Source organism: Symphalangus syndactylus, chromosome 22, assembly GCF_028878055.3.
Source record: "Symphalangus syndactylus isolate Jambi chromosome 22, NHGRI_mSymSyn1-v2.1_pri, whole genome shotgun sequence".
Classification (NCBI taxonomy): Eukaryota; Metazoa; Chordata; class Mammalia; order Primates; family Hylobatidae; genus Symphalangus; species Symphalangus syndactylus.
Window position 1 is genome coordinate 11,466,677 of NC_072444.2, and position 18,706 is coordinate 11,485,382.

Sequence of the window (18,706 nt, forward strand, 5' to 3'; positions counted from 1 at the left end):
AAAGATAGACCTCTACCTGCATTTGCTCCATCTGTAAACGAATCAATTCCAGCTGCTGCCGACAAGTGCTCAGTTCACAAGATTGCTCTCGGGGATGCCAAGTGTCAGGACTCGGCTGCCACACCTGAGAGGGCAGAGGCTTGGAGAGCCCGGGAGCAGGCTGGAGTCCCAAAGGGAGGACCCCACTGCTATTAGAATGTGGTCCATTCCGCTCAAACACTGCCCCGCTGCCTGGTGCCTTCTTGGCCTCAGGCAACACTTTGTACAACTCCTTACTTGTGCTGGTTCTTGGGTTGTGGAAGCGGACTCGGTGGTGAGGATCTGAATAAAGTGTCTCCATCATTGCCGACTGATTGAGGGTAGATTCCATGCTAGGAATATCAAACTTCCTTGCCTCTTCTTGTCTTTCATGGCCCACTGCTGGAAACCAGGACTGCTCAATTCCATTTTCTCCAGTAGCACCAGAGAAATACATGAGATCTCTAGAGAGGCCTGGAGAATGTTTCATTGCACCGAGGTCTCCATTTCTTGTCATTCCCACACTTTCAACCAACCCTGACAAAGGGAGTTTAGAGGAAGAGGGTCCAACAGGTGTAGAATTTGGCTTGGCAGGAGAGGTCCCTAAAGTAGAAGGCATCACATGGGCTGTTGGAATGGTTACGTGGCTTTTGATGGGCTGGAAAGGAGGACTGCCACTTGAGCTGCAAAAATCTGCGGAGAAAATAGTCTTCCATAAGTAAAAATTGAAGTAACAAGCTTTCTTGAGTTTGAATGCTATGCCAGAAGCTCTCGGCCTGTCCTGAGACCAAGCAGAGAGAGCACCATCATCAAAAGTATCAGGCAGAAAGACACGGCAACCAAACTGGGAGATGTATGTTCCGGGATCTCAAGTGCCATTCACAAGGTAAACTAACAAAAGGCAATAATGGCTTCACTTTTAACTTAGTCCTTCGTACTGGAATAAAAAAAATCTTGTCAGTCAACAGACAAAGCTGAAAAACTTTAAACAAGTTTTTTAAAAACTTTAAACTTAAAAAAAATTACTTACTTAAGGAAAATGAGTTAGGTCCTACTCTTCTGGAAGCTGGACAACTCTCAGCTATAATCAAATCTAATAAAAATATCCTTTCCAAGAGTCGCCAGAATCTTCTGAGACCTCCAAAAGCTCCCCCAGGAAGGTGAGCAACGAGTCCAAACTATCTGAAGAATGAAGCGAACTAGACAGTCTTGCTCAGTATGCAGGACAGGGAGTATGGCATCTGAGGCAGGATTCTGTTCTCTCTCCCATACCCCGACCTGACTGCCTGGATATGTGAAGTTATTCTTAGTAACTCTCAGGTTTCACTCTAGCACAGTGAGCACTCTCAATTGGGTACACACTGAAATCCTCTATTTTATATTTTGCCTTTCACTTGCCCCCTTGTGTGTACCCAACTGTGTTTTTTTTTAAACTTTTCCTTCAGACTGAATTCGTGTTTCCTTTGGCTCCTGCCTGGTCTTGGGAGACAACCCTTGATTAGCCCTACTGCACAAGATTCACATTTCCACCTATTTCCAATTTTCAAGTACTACTCTGAAGGGGACTACTGCAAGCAAACAATAAGGGAGGAATGTGAGGTAACAAACTTATTGCTTTCAGCAGGCAGAAAACTGAATAAGGAAACAAGGAATACCAATTTCTTCTCTTTTCAACTATATTCAGTACTCGTTCCCAAATCAAGCATATCTACCACGGAGAAGAGCGACTACCAACTTGTTTCTTTTTCTCCCCACCAACCAACACAGAACACACTCAGATAACAACAACAAATACTATAATTGTTCCCAGAATTATGTGAGTATAGATCAGCTACTACCTTCTCATTAAACAACTTTTTTTTTTTTTTTTTTTTTGAGGTGGGGTCTCACTCTGTCACCCAGGCTGGAGCACAGTGGCGTGATCACAGTTCACTGCAGCCTCGACCTCCCCAGGCTCAGGTGATCTTCCCACCTCAGTTTTTGTATTTTTAGGAGAGACAGGGTTTCGCCATGTTGCCCAGACTGGTCTCGAACTCATGGGCTCAAGCGATCCACCCACCTCAGCCTCCCAAAGTGCTAGGATTATAGGTGTGAGCCACCATGCCTGTCTTTAAGCAACTCTTTAAAAATATGGGCAAGCCACCTCACACCTGTCAGAATGGCTATTATCAGAAAGATGAGGCCGGGCGCAGTGGCTCACGCCTGTAATTCCCAGCACTTTGGGAGGCTGAGGAGGGGGAATCACGAGGTCAGGAGATCGAAACCATCCTGGCTAACACGGTGAAACCCTGTCTCTACTAAAAACACAAAATATTAGCCAGGTGTGGTGGCACGCACCTGGAGTCCCAGCTATTTGGGAGGCTGAGGCAGGAGAATTGCTTGAACCCGGGAGGTGGAGGTTGCAATGAGCCGGGATCGCACCACTGCACTCTAGCCTGGGTGACAGAGCGAGACTCCATCTCAAAAAAAAAAAAAAAAAAAAAAAAAAAAAGATGAAAGATAACAAGTTTGGAGAGGATGCAGAGAAAAGGGAACTCTAGTACACAGTTGGTGGGAATGTAACACAGCCATTGTGGAAAACAATGGAGTATGTAGTCCCTCAAAAAACCAAAAAACTGCCCAGCGCGGTGGCTCACGCTTGTAATCCCAGCACTTTGGGAGGCCGAGGCGGGCGGATCACGAGGTCAGGAGATCGAGACCACGGTGAAACCCCGTTAGCCGGGCATAGTGGCAGGCGCCTGTAGTCCCAGCTACTCGGAGAGGCTGAGGCAGGAGAATGGCATGAACCCGGGAGGCGGAGCTTGCAGTGAGCCGAGATTGTGCCACTGCACTCCAGCTTGGGCGACAGAGCGAGACTCCGTTTCAAAAAAAAAAAAACACCAAAAAACTAGAAATAGTTACCATATGATCCAGCAATCTACTTCTGGGTATATATCCAACTCATATGAAATATGTATGTCAAAGAGATATCTACAATCCCATGTTTACTGAGTAATTATTCACAATAGCCAAGTTACAGAATCAATGGACGAATAGATAAGGAAAATGCAGTATATATACACAATGGAATACCAGCCTTATAAAAGATGTAAATTATGTCACTTGCAACAACATGGATGAACCTGGAGGACACTAAGAGAAATAAGCCAGGTACAAAATGACAAATACTGCACACGTTCTTACTTATATGTGGAAGCTAAAAAAACCTCGACACATAGAAACACAGAGAATAATTGTGATTACTAGAAGCTGGGAGCAGGGGGAATCGAGAGATGCTGATCAAAGGGTAAAACATTTCAGTTAGACAGGAGGAATAAATACTTTAAAAAAAGATATGCAAGCCTTATACTATATGCATAGTATCTAATTTGCTATACTGAAGATGATCTTGGGGATATATAAAAGGCCACACTAAAAAAAAAAACACACACACATAATGAAACAAAAACTTGAATAAGTTCTGATAACATGCATTAGTCTCTCAGGACCAAGAAAGAAATTTCTCAGTTAAAGGACCCAGTTTCTGATGTCTCACAACTTCAATATAGGACTAGTACACAAGGTTAAAGCAGACTGCTAGTAATAAAGACTTCAAAGACTAGTAAGAAATACAATTTTTTCTTTTCTTTTTTTTGGAGACGGAATTTCGCTCTTGTTGCCCAGGCTGGAGTGCAATGGCGCGATCTTGGCTCACCGCAACCTCCTTCTCCTGAGTTCAAGCGATTCTCCTGCCTCAGGCTCCCGAGTAGCTGAATTAAAGGCATGCTCCACCATGCCCGGCTAATTTTGTGTTTTTAGTAGAGACAGGGCTTCTCCATGCTGGTCAGGCTGGTCTTGAACTCCCAACCTCAGGTGATCTGCCCGCCTTGGCCTCCCAAAGTGCTGGGATTACAGGTGTGAGCCACTGCCCCTGGCCCAATTTTTTCTTTTTTGAGATGGGGTCTCACTCACTCTGTTGTCCAGGCTGGAGTGCAGTGGCACGATCTTGGGTCACCACAACCTCTGCCTCCCGGGTTCAAGCAACTCTTCTGCCTCAGGCTCCCGAGTAGCTGGGATTACAGGAGCCCGCCACCATGCCTGGCTAATTTTTGTATTTTTAGTAGACAGGGTTTCACCATGTTGGCCAGGCTGGTCTTGAACTTCTAACCTCAAGTGATCCACCTGTCTCAGCCTCCCAAATTGCTGGGATTACAGGGATGAGCCACTGTGCTTAACCATAAGCAATATGTTTTAAATCCTCCATAACAGCACCATAGTATCAGTTCTTACCAAGGGTCGCTGCTCCCATAGTGTAATTACAAAACAGAAGACTGTGAGGTTGTAGCACATGAGGGATTGCTACCATGAACTTTGCAATACCTCCTTCCATTCTCCATCCATAGCACCACTCTCTCCAGATTCACCAAATTCAGTTTTGAGCCCATATCCCCTGCTGTGGTTTGAAAGTGTCTGTCCCCCAAAAGTTCATGTGTTGGAAACTTAATTGCCAATGTAACAGTATTAAGAGGTGGGGGCCTCTAAGAGGTGACTGGGTCACGAGGGTAGAAGCCTCATAATAGATTGGCAGAAGTGAGTTAGTTCTCAAAGCAGTGGGTTGTTATAAAAGCAAGCTTGGGGCCGGGCACAGTGGCTCATACCTGTAATCCCAGCACTTTGGGAGGCTAAGGCTGGCGGATCACCTGAGGTCAGGAGTTTGAGACCAGCCTGATCAACATGGAGAAACCCTGTCTCCACTAAAAATACAAAATTAGCCGGGCGTGGTGACGCATGCCTGTAGTCCCAGCTTCTCGGGAGGCTGAGGCAGGAGAATCGCTTGAACCCGGGAGGCAGAGGTTGCAGTGAGCCGAGATTGCACCACTGCACTCCAGCCTGGGCAACAAGAGCTTAACTCTGCCTCAAAAAAAAAACAACAAAAAAACAAACAAAAAAAAAACCAAGCTTGGGTTGGGCATGGTGGTTTACGCCTGTAATCCTAGCACTTTGGGAGGCAGAGGCAAGCAGATCATTTGAGGTCAGGAGTTCAAGGCCAGCCTGGCTAACATGGTGAAACCCGTCTCTACTAAAAATACAAAAATTAGCTGGGCATGATGGCAGGTGCCTGTAATCCCAGCTACTCGGGAGGCTGAGGCAGGAGAATCACTTGAACCTGGGAGGCAGACACTGCAGTGAGCCAAAATCCCGCCACTGCACTCCAGCCTGAGTGACAGAAGTAAGACTCTTGTCTCAAAAAAAAAAAAAAAAAAAAGAAAAAGAAAAAAAAAAAGGCAAGCTTGGCTCACTCTAGTGGTCTCTGCTTTCCACCATGTTATGATACAGTACAAAAGCCTTCGCCAGATGCTGCCACTATGCCTTTGGACTTCTCACTCTCCAGAACCATGGGCAAAATAAACATCTTTTCTGTGTAAGTTACACTGTCTCAGGTATTCTCTTATAGTAACAGAAAATAGACTAAGATAACCCCAAAATAATGCCAAAACCAAAGCCAAGAAGAAAAGTACCAACTGACCCAGAAGAATATGGCTTTTCTAATTTTTTATAGATGATAAATGGACATATTAGAAAATTAAGGTGAGGTCTTTGTCCACATTTTTAACTTATCTATTGGGTTTATCTATTTATATTAAGTAAACTGCCTGATTCAGACTAACTGTGCTATGAAATGTAAAGTTACATCAGCGGTCCCCAGCCTTTTTGTTACCAGGGAATGGTTTTGTGGAACACAATTTTTCCACAGACAATGGTTGGGGGGATGGTTTCAGGATGAAACTGTTCCACCTCAGATCATCAGGCATTAGATTCTCGTAAGGACTGAGCAACCTAGATCCCTCACATGCACAGTTCACAATAGGGTTCGTGCTCCTATGAGAATCTAATGTCACCTCTGATCTGACAGAAGGCGCAGGCTCAGGCAGTAATGCTTGCTCGCCTGCTGCTCACCTCCAGCTGTGTGGCCTGGTTCCTAATATGCCATGGACTGGTACCAGTCCACGGGCCAGGAGTTGGGGACCTCTGAGTTACACCATAAGTCTGGTCTGTGGTTTAGAATATTTCGAAACGAAATAGCAACACTCATTTTCAAAGGGACCTCTATCTTCTACAATTTTCAAAGGCATTCAAAATTTAGTGTATGGGAACCAGGCAGGTGGTGTACCTCTGTAGGCCCAGCTACTCAGCAGTCTAACTCAGGAGGATTACTTGAGCCCCACCGAGTTCATGGCTATAGTACACTATGATGGGTACCTGTGGGAACAGTCATTGCACTCCAGTGTAGGCAACATAGCGAGACCCATCTCTTTAAAAAATACAATGCATGTGATATGTGATTTTTATTTACAGAAATCTACAGTTCCCAAAAACATTGGGGTTTTTCCATTTTAAGAATATAGTTCTAAATCTCTCCCCTACTTAACCACATTTTATGCCCCCTCCCTACCCTAAAAAACAACTCATTTTTGAGCAAACTTCCTTTCACAGTAAGGGTAGATTCAGCTATTACCAAATCTCAGTCACTTCAGTCTACACCTGAAGTGATTCAGTAACCTGAATTACGCCAGTGACTATTTCAGTCTTTTGCAAAGAGCTGAAAGCATTCTGAACTCTTCAGTACCCACCTCTACTCTGTCCCTCGAGAATCTTCCAAGGTAAAACACTTTAGTGAAGAGGGTGGAATCAAAAGCATGCCTATTCAATTTAAAGATGCAACAATGAACTATACTGTATACCAGTCATAGGGGTTCTTGTCAACTAGACTGCAAGCTAGATTCATGAACAAAATGTGTAAGAGTTAAGATTAGAGGCCAGGAGCAGTGGCTCACGCCTATAATCCCAACACTTTGAGAGGCCAAGGTGGGTGGATCAGCTGAGGTCAGGAGTTCGAGACCAGTCTGGCCAACATGGTGGAACCCCATCTTTACTAAAAATACAAAAATTAGCCGGGTGTGGTGGCACGTGCCTGTAATCCCAACTACTTAGGAGGCTGAGGCAGGAGAATGGCGTGAACCTGGGAGGCGGAGCTTGCAGTGAGCTGAGATTGCGCCACTGCACTCCAGCCCGGGCGACAGAGCGAGACTCCGCCTCAAAAAAAAAAAAAAAAGGAAAAAAAGAGCCCTGGTATCAGAAACCAAAAACCAGCTGGGTATGGTGGCTCCAGCCTGTAATCCCAGCACTCAGCACTTTGGGAGGCTGAGGCAATAGGATCGTTTCAGGCAAAGAGTTTGAGACCATCCCGGGCAATATAGCAAGACCTCAATTCTACAAAAAATGAAAAAAAAAAAAAAAAAAATAGCTGGGTGTGGTGGCACCATGCTAGTAGTCCCTGCTACTCAGGAGCCTAGGAGTTTAAGGCTGCAGTGAGCATGACGGCACTACTGCACTCCAGCCTGGGTGACAGAGTGAGACCATCTCAAAAATTTAATAGAAACAAAACAAAAAAACAGGACCGTACGTTCAGACTTGATGGCAGCAGGAAATATGTTTGAGTGGGTGGGATAGGGACGATCACAGAACTGAAGCCTCTGAACTTCATCGCCCAAGCAATAGGAGTTATTGAAGATTTATAGGAAACTATGAAATTAGGCTTTTAGCAAAAATAATCTGGCAGCAGAGGGAAAGACTTGATGCCAATTAACCTATCAGAAAGTTGTTTCAAAGGCTAGGCACAGGGGCTCATGCCTGTAATCTGAGCACTCTGGGAGGCTGAAGCAGGTGGTTCTCTTGAGTCTGGGAGTCCAGACCAGCCTGGGCAACATGGCGAAACTCCATCTCTATAAAAACACACAAAAAATTAGCCAGGCACGGTGGTGCATACCTGCAGTCTCAGCTACCTAGGAGGCTGAGGTGGGAGGATTACCTCGGCCTGGGAGGCTGCAGTGAGCTATAATCACGCCAGTGCACTCCAACCTGGGTGACAGAGTGAGACCCTGTCTCTCCACCCCCAACAAAGCTGTTTCAGATAAGATAAAAAGTGGAAATTTAGATAAAGGGACCAGATGTGAGAAGCACAGAGTAAGAAGAATGAAAGACTCATTGAATGAAATGGAATGACGTTATGAACATTCTGGAAATAACACAATCTGGAAATGCCAATATACCCAAAATGCAATCTGAAAATGAGAACACATATTGGTAATCAAATCATTAATACAAACTTACCCTCTGCAATATCTGAGCATGATGTACCAATGGCTGTGTCCCCACTGTCGGCTACACTTGAACAGCGGCTGAAGCGGCTCCGAAAGGGCTCCGAGATAACTGGGGTCTGCCATTCAGTCCCCAGGGAACTGCCCTTCTGAATCACATTGGAACCTGAAACAAGAGGCATTTCCCACCTTTACTGTGAACCGGCTGATGTAACCCCATCAGATCTTTTTTTAAAAAAAATCACATAAACCTAAGAGAGAATAGCAGCAACCCACCCCTTTCTCTCTCCTGTGCCTATTTCGGCTGCTCCAATCTAGCTTTTTTTTTTTTTTTTTTTTTTTTTGAGATGGAGTCTGCTGTCGCCCAGGCTAGAGTGCAGTGGTGCGCAGCTCACTGCAACCTCTGCCTCCTGGGTTCAAGCAATTCTCTGCCTCAGCCTACCGAGTAGCTGGGATTTCAGGCGCCCGCCACCACGCCCAGTTAATTTTTGTATTTTTAGTAGAGACGGGGTTTCACCATCTTGGCCAGGCTGGTCTTGAACTCCTGATCTCATAATCCACCTGCCTTGGCCTCCCAAAGTGCTGAGATTACAGGTGTGAGCCACCACGCCAAGCCTGAGCTAGTTAATTTTAAGTGGAAATAGTATGAGAAGTGAGAATATTCAAAGATGGTAATAAGACCCATGAAGAATCCAGGAGTACTGGAACAGAAAACAATCGTATTTAATAGCAGTGGCCATTTATTGAAACCTGTAAAGCCACAGGACCTCACAAACATAATCTCGCCTACCTACTTACTGAAAAGTATTACCACTCCTATTTTACAGAGGGGAGGGCTGATATTTGAACCCAGTTCTTTCTGATTCCAAAACCCACATTCTTTCCTCTTACAGTTTCTCAATGGTGCTTTTGGCATTCTGGGGATGACCATTCTTCAATGTGTAGTCTATACATTACAGAATGGTTTAGCATCCCTGTTTCTCACTCACTGAATGCCAGCAGCAACCCTCAACCAAGCCCACCATCATTGTGAAACCAGAAAATAACCATATAGTTCCAAATCATTCCTAGGGCAACAAGCAGTCCAGTCCCCAGCTGAAAATCATTACTTTGAGGTTGCAGTCAGCCAAGACTGCACCACTGCACTCCAGCCTAGGCAACAAGAGAAAAACTCCATCTCAAAAAAAAAAAAAAAAAAAAAGAAAATCATTGCTTCACTGAACCAGGGTACCCTCAATAGGTGAATCCTATTGAGATCAAGGTGAGTTTTGAAAGTCAATCTGAAGAGCCTAGGGCTTTATCTTGAGAGCAACGTGAAGAAATCACTAAAACTGCTGAGCAGGTTAAGACAAAAAGACTGATGAGATTTATTTGATTTAAAATATGCTGTTTAGGGGGAGGTAGGCAGTAAGTGTTCAATAAATACTTGATTCACTAACATTCTAGCAAAGACTTAAATTTATTTTTTAAAAACCACTATAATTTTCCTAAGGTGTATCTGGTGATCCATGTAAACAAATAAACAAAAAAAACCAATGGCAGCTACTTATCCTCCATTTAACTTAAAGTGTGAGAGCCTATTTCAGAAAATACGGTTCTACAGACTCTGATCTAGTGGGAGGCAAATGATATTTGGACACAAATTACTTTATTCCTTTCTTCCAAGTTTAGTGCTTCTCCCATCTTTTTAACCTATTTTCTTCTACTTTTGCTCCTTTTTTGCTACCCTTACTTTGGCTTTCTACTGAAGGCAACCTGACTTTCCCCAAATACTTCTTCTATTCTTTGGATCACAGTGACTGCCTGATTTGAAAGAATCTTTATATACTCAGTAATCTGTAATTGTTATAGAAGACACAGGCAACAATCAGAGTTTCTGAGCAGCATGAGATTAGCCAATGCTACTATATTAAGTTGGTGTAATTCTGGCCCAAAGCAAAAAAATCCGACCTTCTGGTGAGTCTACACAGCTTTCTCTCTCTAGTCAGTGTAAAATTTGCCAGGCCTTTTCAAACAGTTAAGATTGAGGGCCTCTATTACCATCTTCCTGACTTCCTACTGGAAACTGCTTCCCTGTTACTACTACTAATCTTCCACTCTTCATCGTTTTTCCATCCACCTACTCCATACTCTAATTCCAAAGAGTTATTTGTTAAAAATATATTTTGGTATATTTATAGAGGTTTACACTTATTTCAAAATTGAAATTTAAATGCTGAAGTTGGCCGGGTGCAGTGGCTCATGCCTGTAATCCTAGCACTTTGGGAGGCCGGGGCGGGCAGATTACCTGAGCTCAGGAGTTGGAGAACAGCCTGCGCATATGGCAAAACCCCGTCTCTACTAAAAATACAAAAAAATTAGCCAGGTGTGGTGGTGCATGCCTGTAATCCCAGCTACTTGGGAGGCTGAGGCACGAGAATCACTTAAACCTGGGAGACAGAAGTTACAGTGAGCTGAGATTGTGCCACTGCACTCCAGCCTGGGCCACAGAGCAAGACTCTGTCTCCAAAAAAAAAAAAAAAAAAAAACCGCTGAAATTTTTTGTGTTATAGTGCATGTCCTGTCAGTAGCATCCTTATCAATTATTAAGACCATTATTAATCTGAATGAGATACTACTGAAGAGAGAAAAAAAACATAGGAAAGGCAATGTTCCAAAAACTTGCATTATATACATAATTGTCATAGAAACTATACAAACCTAAGAGAATGTGCAGCACATAGCAGATGTTTAAAAAATATTTGCTGAGGCCAGGCGCAGTGGCTCACGCCTGTAATCCCAGCACTTTGAGAGGCCCAGGCGGGCGGATCACAAGGTCAGGAGATCGAGACCATCCTGGCTAACATGGTGAAACCCCATCTCTACTAAAAAATGCAAAAAATTAGCTGGGCATGGTGGCAGGCGCCTGTAGTCCCAGCTACTTGGGAGGCTGAGGCAGGACAATGGCATGAACCTGGGAGGCGGAGCTTGCAGTGAGCCGAGATCACGCCACTGCACTCCAGCCTGGGTGACAGAGCAAGACTCCATCTCAAAAAAAATTCTGCTCAAGGAATCTTGAATTGATTCAACCAAAGCTTATAATGGTGCCTACTATATGCAAGGCAGCATGCCTAAGAGAATACACCTAACATTTACCGAATATCTATGCTGAGTAAGGCACTGTGAGATTTTAAAGTTAAATAAAACATACCCTAAGTTGAATTAAATGTGCCCTCTTCTGTACCAATACCCCAGAATTCAACAAGTCATTTTTCTAAAATATTACTTATTTGAAATATACATTATCTACTTAATATGCCTGCACAGTGTATACATATATTTATGTGTTTAATACACAGTCAGTTCTCCATATCCATGGTTTCTTTTTTTTCCCCTTTTTTTTTGAGACACAGTCTCGCTCTGTTGCCCAGGCTGGAGTGCAGTGGTGCGATCTCAGCTCACCTCAACCTCTGCTTCCTGTGTTCAAGTGATTCTCCTGCCTCAGCCTCCCAAGTAGCTGGGATTATAGGCACGTGCCACTGCACCCGGCTAATTTTTGTATTTTTAATAGACATGGGGTTTTACCATGTTGGCCAGGCTGGTCTCGAACTCCTGACCTCAGGTGATCCACCCGCCTTGGGCTCCCAAAGTGCTGGAATTATAGGCGTGAGCCACAGCGCCTGGCCATATCCATGGTTTCTATGTGTGTGAATTCAACCAATTTTTTTTTTTAATGGTATCTTACTGAACGTGCATAGACTTGTTTTTCTTCTTATTCCCCAAACAATACAGTATAACTATTTACATAGCATTTACATTGCATTGGGTATTACAAGTAATCTAGAGACGATTTAAGGTAAACAGTAGGATATACACAGGTTATATGCAAATACCACACCATTTTATATCAGGGACTTGAGTATCTGTGGATTTTGGTATCCGCAGGAGGTCCTGGAACCAGTCCGCCATGGACACTTAAGGACTGTATATATTTAATATATCTACTGAAGTTTCAAAATCTTGTTAATCCATTCTAAATTCCTGAGTTTCTAGTAACAACGCAACAGAATCTGTTGGCATCCAAGCAGAATTCCTATCTTTGTGGGCTAGCAGATGACTGACCCACCCGGAGGACAAAGACAACATAGAACACAGTAATTTATGCTGTGTTTTTCTGATTTCAAATGGAACTATGTTGCAGTCTTTCTGTTCCAATCCTTTATATGTCGTCCTCTCCCAACCACGTGGTCCTGTTGAAAGCCACGTAGCACAAGAGATAAATAATTGTTCCCTCAGAGACCTGTTTTTGTATTCAATGAAGCCCCATGTTATTTTTATTCTTTTAGCACCAGCATTTCAGTGAATGCTTGTTTGTTCAATATATACCTTAAGGAATACGAAAAAACAGAACAAAGGTCAGAATTTAACCCAGAAAACTTTTGACTACTCACTCGGTGAAGTGACCTGAGAGATCCCCTCAGTTGGATACTTCTCCTGCATGGCCATCACAGTTATTTGAGCCAACTGTAGAATGAAGGAATAACCAGTCAGTTCTCTGCAGTATCTTTAATTCCCCGCAACTCAGTTCTCATTCAACTGAAACTGTCAAACCCATATAGAATATTCAAGTATTTGGCCAGGCACAGTGGCTCATACCTGTAATCCCAGCACTTTGGGAGGCCAAGGCGGGCGGATCACCTGAGGTCAGGAGTTCGAGATCAGCCTGATCAACATGGGGAAACCCCATCTCTACTAAAAACACAAAAATTGGCCGGGCATGGTGGCACACATCTGTAGTCCCAGCTACGCGGGAGGCTGAGGCAGGAGGATTGCTTGAACCCGGGAGGCAGAGGTTTCAGTGAGCCAAGATCACACCACTGCACTCCAGGCTGGGCAACTGAGCAAGACTCCATCTCAAAAAAAATAAAAAAGAATATTCAAGTATTCTAAATGTTATATTCCTAAGGATATTTAGGAGTAAATATGTTTTTACGTGTTTTACTTCTAAGGATATTTTTAAAGACAAAGTAAATCCCAATACTCCACTCTACTGCTCTTCCTAAATCCAGTATAGAAAACCTAGAACCAGAGATTACCAATACAGATTCCATATGGTCCTAGAACCCCTCTGGTTTTTATAAAATTTAAAAATATTACTTTTAATTAACAAACTTTACCATGAATCTTCTTAGCCATGGGGACCTGATGACAGGATGAGGTGGATAAAGAACTAAAGAACTAAACCAACAGTGAAGTATTACAGCATCAATTATGATTAACACAAAACAAATTCCTCAATTTTTCCAGTAATTAAAGTCAGTCATACGACGTATAAAGATGGAAAGAACTCTTTCTCATAAGTAGAACCCCGATCCTGAGCTAGGAACATGAAGTTCTTGTCCTGTGTTCTCACTCCTTAAAATATTTATATTTACGGTATACTAGGGGTAGGTGCTGAGAATTCAGCAGAAGTGGATTTGAAGTCTAAACAAATACACTTGAACCCACTAAACATTAAGTTATCAATTTATTAGCCATGTAACCTTGGGCAAATTTCTTAGTATCTCTGTTCCTCAGTTTCTTCATATAAAAACGAGGATAACGACACAACCTAATTCATGTTAATTCATTTATAATTAACTTACAACAGTTCCTGACACATACTAAGTGCTGTTATTACTTGGCAATTTACATCAACAAAAGTAGCACTGTACAGCCCATGGAAGATCAAGGAGTATCAACTCAAACTCTAAATTTATAAAAGCCCCAAAAGAGTTTGGGACAATTCGGCCGGGCTCAGTGGCTCATGCCTGTAATCCCAGCACTTTGGGAGGCTGAGGCAGGTGGATTACCTGAAGTCAGGAGTTCGAGACCAGCCTGGCCAACATGGTGAAACTCCGTCTCTACTAAAAATACAAAAATTAGCCAGGCATGGCGGCAGGCGCCTGTAATCCCAGCTACTCACGAGGCTGAGGCAGGAGAATCGCTTGGACCTTGGAGGCGGAGGTTGCAGTGAGCCGAGATCGCGCCATTGCACTCCAGCCTGGGCGACAGAGCAAGACTCCGTCTCAAAAAAAAAAAAAAAAAAAAAGAGTTTGGGACAATTCATAGAACATAACTCGATCACTCTGGAGAAAAAAGACTATATGGTACTATTTCTCTAATGTACTTTAGTGACCTCTATAGTATTCTCTTAGTAACAACAACCCAAACGCTTATTAATTCACTGCATCTACAACAGAAAGGGTATCATCCTCCAGAATCCCAGTTCTTCACATACTGGGCAAGGGAAGCTTTGTTCAGTAATAAAAGCTTTAGTTTATGGCAAGTATTATTCAGTGAGTTAAATGATGACATAGAAGGATTAGATTACCTCCTTACTAGTGATTTCCTTTCTTGTCAACATCAAAATCCTTTTCTTCACTCCTTTCTTTAAAGGATAACTAAATGGTAGGTGCACTGGATTCTAAGGCGTTTCTAAATTCAGACAAGTTGAAAACACGGTGACAGAAGAACTCCCAGTTACCCTATGACTCAGCAATTCTACACTGAAGTATACACCCAAGAGAAATGAAAACATAGGTTTACACAAAAGCTTCAATAAGAATGTTCATAGCAGCATTATTTACAATAGCCAAAAAGTGGAAACAACACAAATATCCATGAGCTAATGAATAGATACATAAAATGTGGTATATCCAAAAAACAGAATATTATTCAGCAATAAAAGTAAGTACTGATACATGTGACAACATGGATGAACACTGAAGACATGCAAAGTCAAAGAAGCCAAACAAAAGGCTTCATCCTATTTATATAAAATGTTAGAATAGGCAAATCCATAGAGACACAGATTAGTGATTGCAAGGGACTGAGAGGAGGGAGGGTAGGAGAATAGGAAGGGACTGCTAATGGACACCGGGTTTCTTTTCAGGGTGATCAAAATGTTCTGAGATTAGATAGTGGTGACTGACTGCACAACCTTGCCAATATATTAAAAACCTCTGAATTGCACACACATAAAATTAAATTTTATGGTATGTGATATAAGCCAAAAATAAAATTCTAAGGCACCCCCAACCATCTGAATGGATCCCTCCCCTTGGCCAAGGGCATTCCAAAGTTAAGCTGAAAAACCTGTTAAGGCCATAATGGTGGTAGTGGTGGTGAAGTCCTACATCCCTCATTATACCCTCCTCCCTTCTGGAATTTAGGAAAAGCATTACCATTAACACAGACGTCTGTAAGAAACATTTACAATCTATTCTCTCTAAAGCCTGCTATTTGGAGGCTTCATCCGCACAATAAAACCTTGATCCCCAGGATACCTTAACCCAGACATTCCTTTCTATTGATAACAACTTTCAACCAACAGCCAATCAGAAAATTTTGAAATCTACCTATGACCTGGAAGCCACCACCCCCTAAGAGTTGTCTTACCCTTCCAGATCAATGTAAATCTTACATGTATTTGACTGATGTCTCATGTCTCCCTAAAATGTTTAAAACCAGGGCACGTTATCAGGATCACCTGAGGGCTGTGTCAGGGGCCACTGGTCACCCATATTTGGCTCAGAATAAATCCCTTCAAATATTTCAGAGTCTGACTCTCATTGACAACAAATATCTCAGAAAAAAGAAAAAAAAGAAAGAAAGAAACCCCGTAAGGAGTAAAACAATACAAAATAAATCATTCTTGACTTAAGTTCAGAATTAGAGGAGCTACTGGTGGAAATTTTTGGGACAACTGAAGGAGACAGAAATTTCTTGGGATAAAAATGAGAGAAGTGAATGTACAAGAAGTAACACAAGCAGTTATAAAGCTTAGAAAGGGAGTGAATGGAGGCAGACAGAGAAAAAAAAAAAAAGCACCCAACAGGATTGGTTTCCATCTTCAAAGCCCTTTAAACTACAGAAATAGTCATTCATTCAACAAATTCAACATGCATTCTGCACTTACTACCACTGTGCTCAACACTTTTTAGGTATCATGTCTCATGTTTCATGCTCACATCAACCCTATGAGGCAGCTACTATTATCCTCATTTTATGGATGAGAAAATAAAGGTTTAGAGTAGTGAAGGTCATACAGCTAGGAAGAGGCTTCAAAGCCAGGACTGTACTCTAACGCTACAGGAGTCTAGTCAGCATTCTACATGTGACAAAACACAAAAAAAGAGATCAAGCATGGCACCACAAGTTGGAGTTTCTGCCTCAGACAGCTAGAGCTGCAAGCCTTAATTATATGAGCAGTAAAAGCTCATAAAATTTCTTCACTTTGTCCTTGGTCATCACCTAGACTTTCTCAAGTTGCTACCCAAGAATTAGATTTTGACTGCCATAAGTATTTTTCCCCTATAAGAATTACAATCGAAGTGTGGCCGGGTGCGATGGCTCACGCCTGTAATCCCAGCACTTCGGGAGGCCGAGGCCGGCGGATCACCTGAGGTCGGGAGTTTGAGACCAGCCTGACCAACATGGAGAAACGCCATCTCTACTAAAAATACAAAATTATCCGTGCATGGTGGCGCATGCCTGTAATCCCAGCTACTCGGGAGGCTGAGGCAGGAGAATCGCTTGAACCCAGGAGGCGGAGGTTGCGGTGAGCCGACATCGCGCCACGGCACTCCAGTCTGGGCAACAAGAGCAAAACTCTGTCTTAAAAAAAAAAAAAAAAAAAAAAAAAAAAAAGAATTACAATCTAAGTGTGGAACATCACGCTTGGCAGCTGTTAAGAGAACTACATCAAGACAAGAGACGATCTGAAGGGATACACAGACAGCTGACACAGACAAACGAAGGATCTCACACCATCACACTATTTTCACCGCCTTGATCATTCATTAAACCTTGTGAAAGAGAAGCCAAATCCTTGAGAAGCTGCTTTTACAAAGAAAAGTCGTGAGACATACAAAACCACTAGATCATTATAAAGTAGACAAGGTCTGAGGGCAAGTCAATGAGGCCTGGCTAGCTTCATCATCCTTGTATCACCACCGCCCCCTACGTATCCCAGTGTTCAATTCATCAACCGAAATTTACTGCGTGCCTACTATGCGCCTGGCTCTGAGCCACGTGTTGGGGATATACTGGTGTAAAGGATCGCTCTCATTAACTGAGGTGAAGTAAGCGTTGAATTTACTGTTGAACAAATGAACCTGAACACACTAAACTTTCCGTTCAATCAAAGCACCAGCTCCTTCTCACTGAAGGAAGCTTCCTCACCTTCCGCCCTACTGACATTTTGGGGGATTTTTCTTTGTTGTTGGGGGCGTCCTATACACAGTAGGCTGTGTAGAAGCATCCCTGGCTTCTTCGCACTAGACGCCAGTAGCAAGCCCTGGAGCTGTGACTATCAAAAATGTTTCCAGACATCGACCAATGTCCCCACGGAAGCAAAATCGCCCCGGCCGAGAAGTACCGGGGTTAAGGCCCCGCCAAGTGCTCTCCGTCCCACAACCTTAATTCTCTACACAGCCTTCCAATCTCGGCTCAAACTTCACCTCCTCGGGGAGGGCTCCCTGACCTCTCCGACTAGATCCGCGCCTTCTGTTTTCTGCTCTTTGTAAGATTTCTCCACTCTACCCTCACTGCGCGCCGAGGGATTACCCCGCTTAACGTCGACTCCCCTCCCAGGGCTGTGCGCTCCGCGAGGGCAAGGAATGCGCCGCCCGCTGTGTCCCTGGCTATCGGCACAGGGCCTGGCACGCAGGTAAAGCGACTGTCGTGGGGTGAACCACGGAGGGCAAAGCAAGGCAACGGGGGAAGCGAGGGGAATGGGACGCGAGAGGGTGTGTGCCGCGGCACTCGCTTCGGAGCGGAGGCGCATGCGCTTCGCTCTCCCCGGCCCCTCACGGTGGCAGGTCGCGAGCGTCTGCGGCTTCGCCGGAGCTACGGGAGAAGAGGCAAGGTCGGCCGCTAGGACTGGGGCTCCCGAGGGAGGAAAACTTACACGGGCCTGAAAGTGGGCGGCGAAATCCCTCACTCGGGAAGACTGACTGCAGCCACCACGTCTGCGGTGAGCCGTGGTTCCCTCCCTCAGCTCCTCTAACGGCCGTTGCACGCCCGCGAGGCCGCGCGCCACAGAACGCGCGTCGTCCGGCCCCACCCCGTTCTGCTGCCTCTGGCCAATCGGGAGTCGAGCCGCGCCGGCTTTCCGCCCCTTTCTATCCTTTTCTGACCAATCGGCAGTCGAGCCGCGTCGGTATCCCGCCCCCGCACGCTACCCTCTGCTCAGAGCGCCGGACGGATCTTTCTGCGCATGACCACGCCGCCACTTGACTGCTTCTCTGCCCCTTGCCCCGTTTTACCTGTAGGTGGAGCCCTGCTCACCCAGACCTGGAGGGGCCCTGCTGGGCCTGTGCAGGCTGGGAAGCTGGCGGCCCGGGGGCGGGGCTGGGGACACGAGAATCCCACTCAACTTGCCTCACCCTCCTTCCATTCCAGCGCCGGTCTATCAGTTCTCCCACCTGAAGCAGGGGTTCAGGTTGTGACCAGGAGTTAGGGTGTGGCCTGGGTCACTGACTAGTCAGGGTCAAGGCTTGGTCTGGGTTGGAGGCAGTGGTCAGCCT

At 44.4% G+C, this 18,706-nt stretch overlaps 1 protein-coding gene across 10 annotated transcripts in view; it reads right to left on the reverse strand.

Annotated features, from left to right (window-relative positions):
* Positions 1–18,254, reverse strand: part of CEP85 (centrosomal protein 85) — a 42,045-nt gene extending 23,791 nt beyond the window's left edge. For 2 of the 10 annotated variants that reach the window (XM_063631424.1, XM_063631423.1), the window contains exons 1-5: positions 18,088–18,211; positions 14,509–14,683; positions 12,587–12,659; positions 8,170–8,322; positions 17–711 (exon numbers count right to left, since the gene is read on the reverse strand). In XM_063631424.1, coding sequence (XP_063487494.1) covers positions 17–711; positions 8,170–8,322; positions 12,587–12,659; positions 14,509–14,541 — 954 coding nt within the window. In that variant the 5' untranslated portion in view covers positions 14,542–14,683; positions 18,088–18,211. Of the gene's footprint in view, positions 1–16; positions 712–8,169; positions 8,323–12,586; positions 12,660–13,987; positions 14,039–14,100; positions 14,203–14,508; positions 14,684–18,087 lie in introns of those variants that run through there. The other 8 variants (XM_063631421.1, XM_063631425.1, XM_063631422.1 and 5 more) reach the window with 8 other exon arrangements.
* Positions 18,255–18,706: the final 452 nt, after the last annotated feature.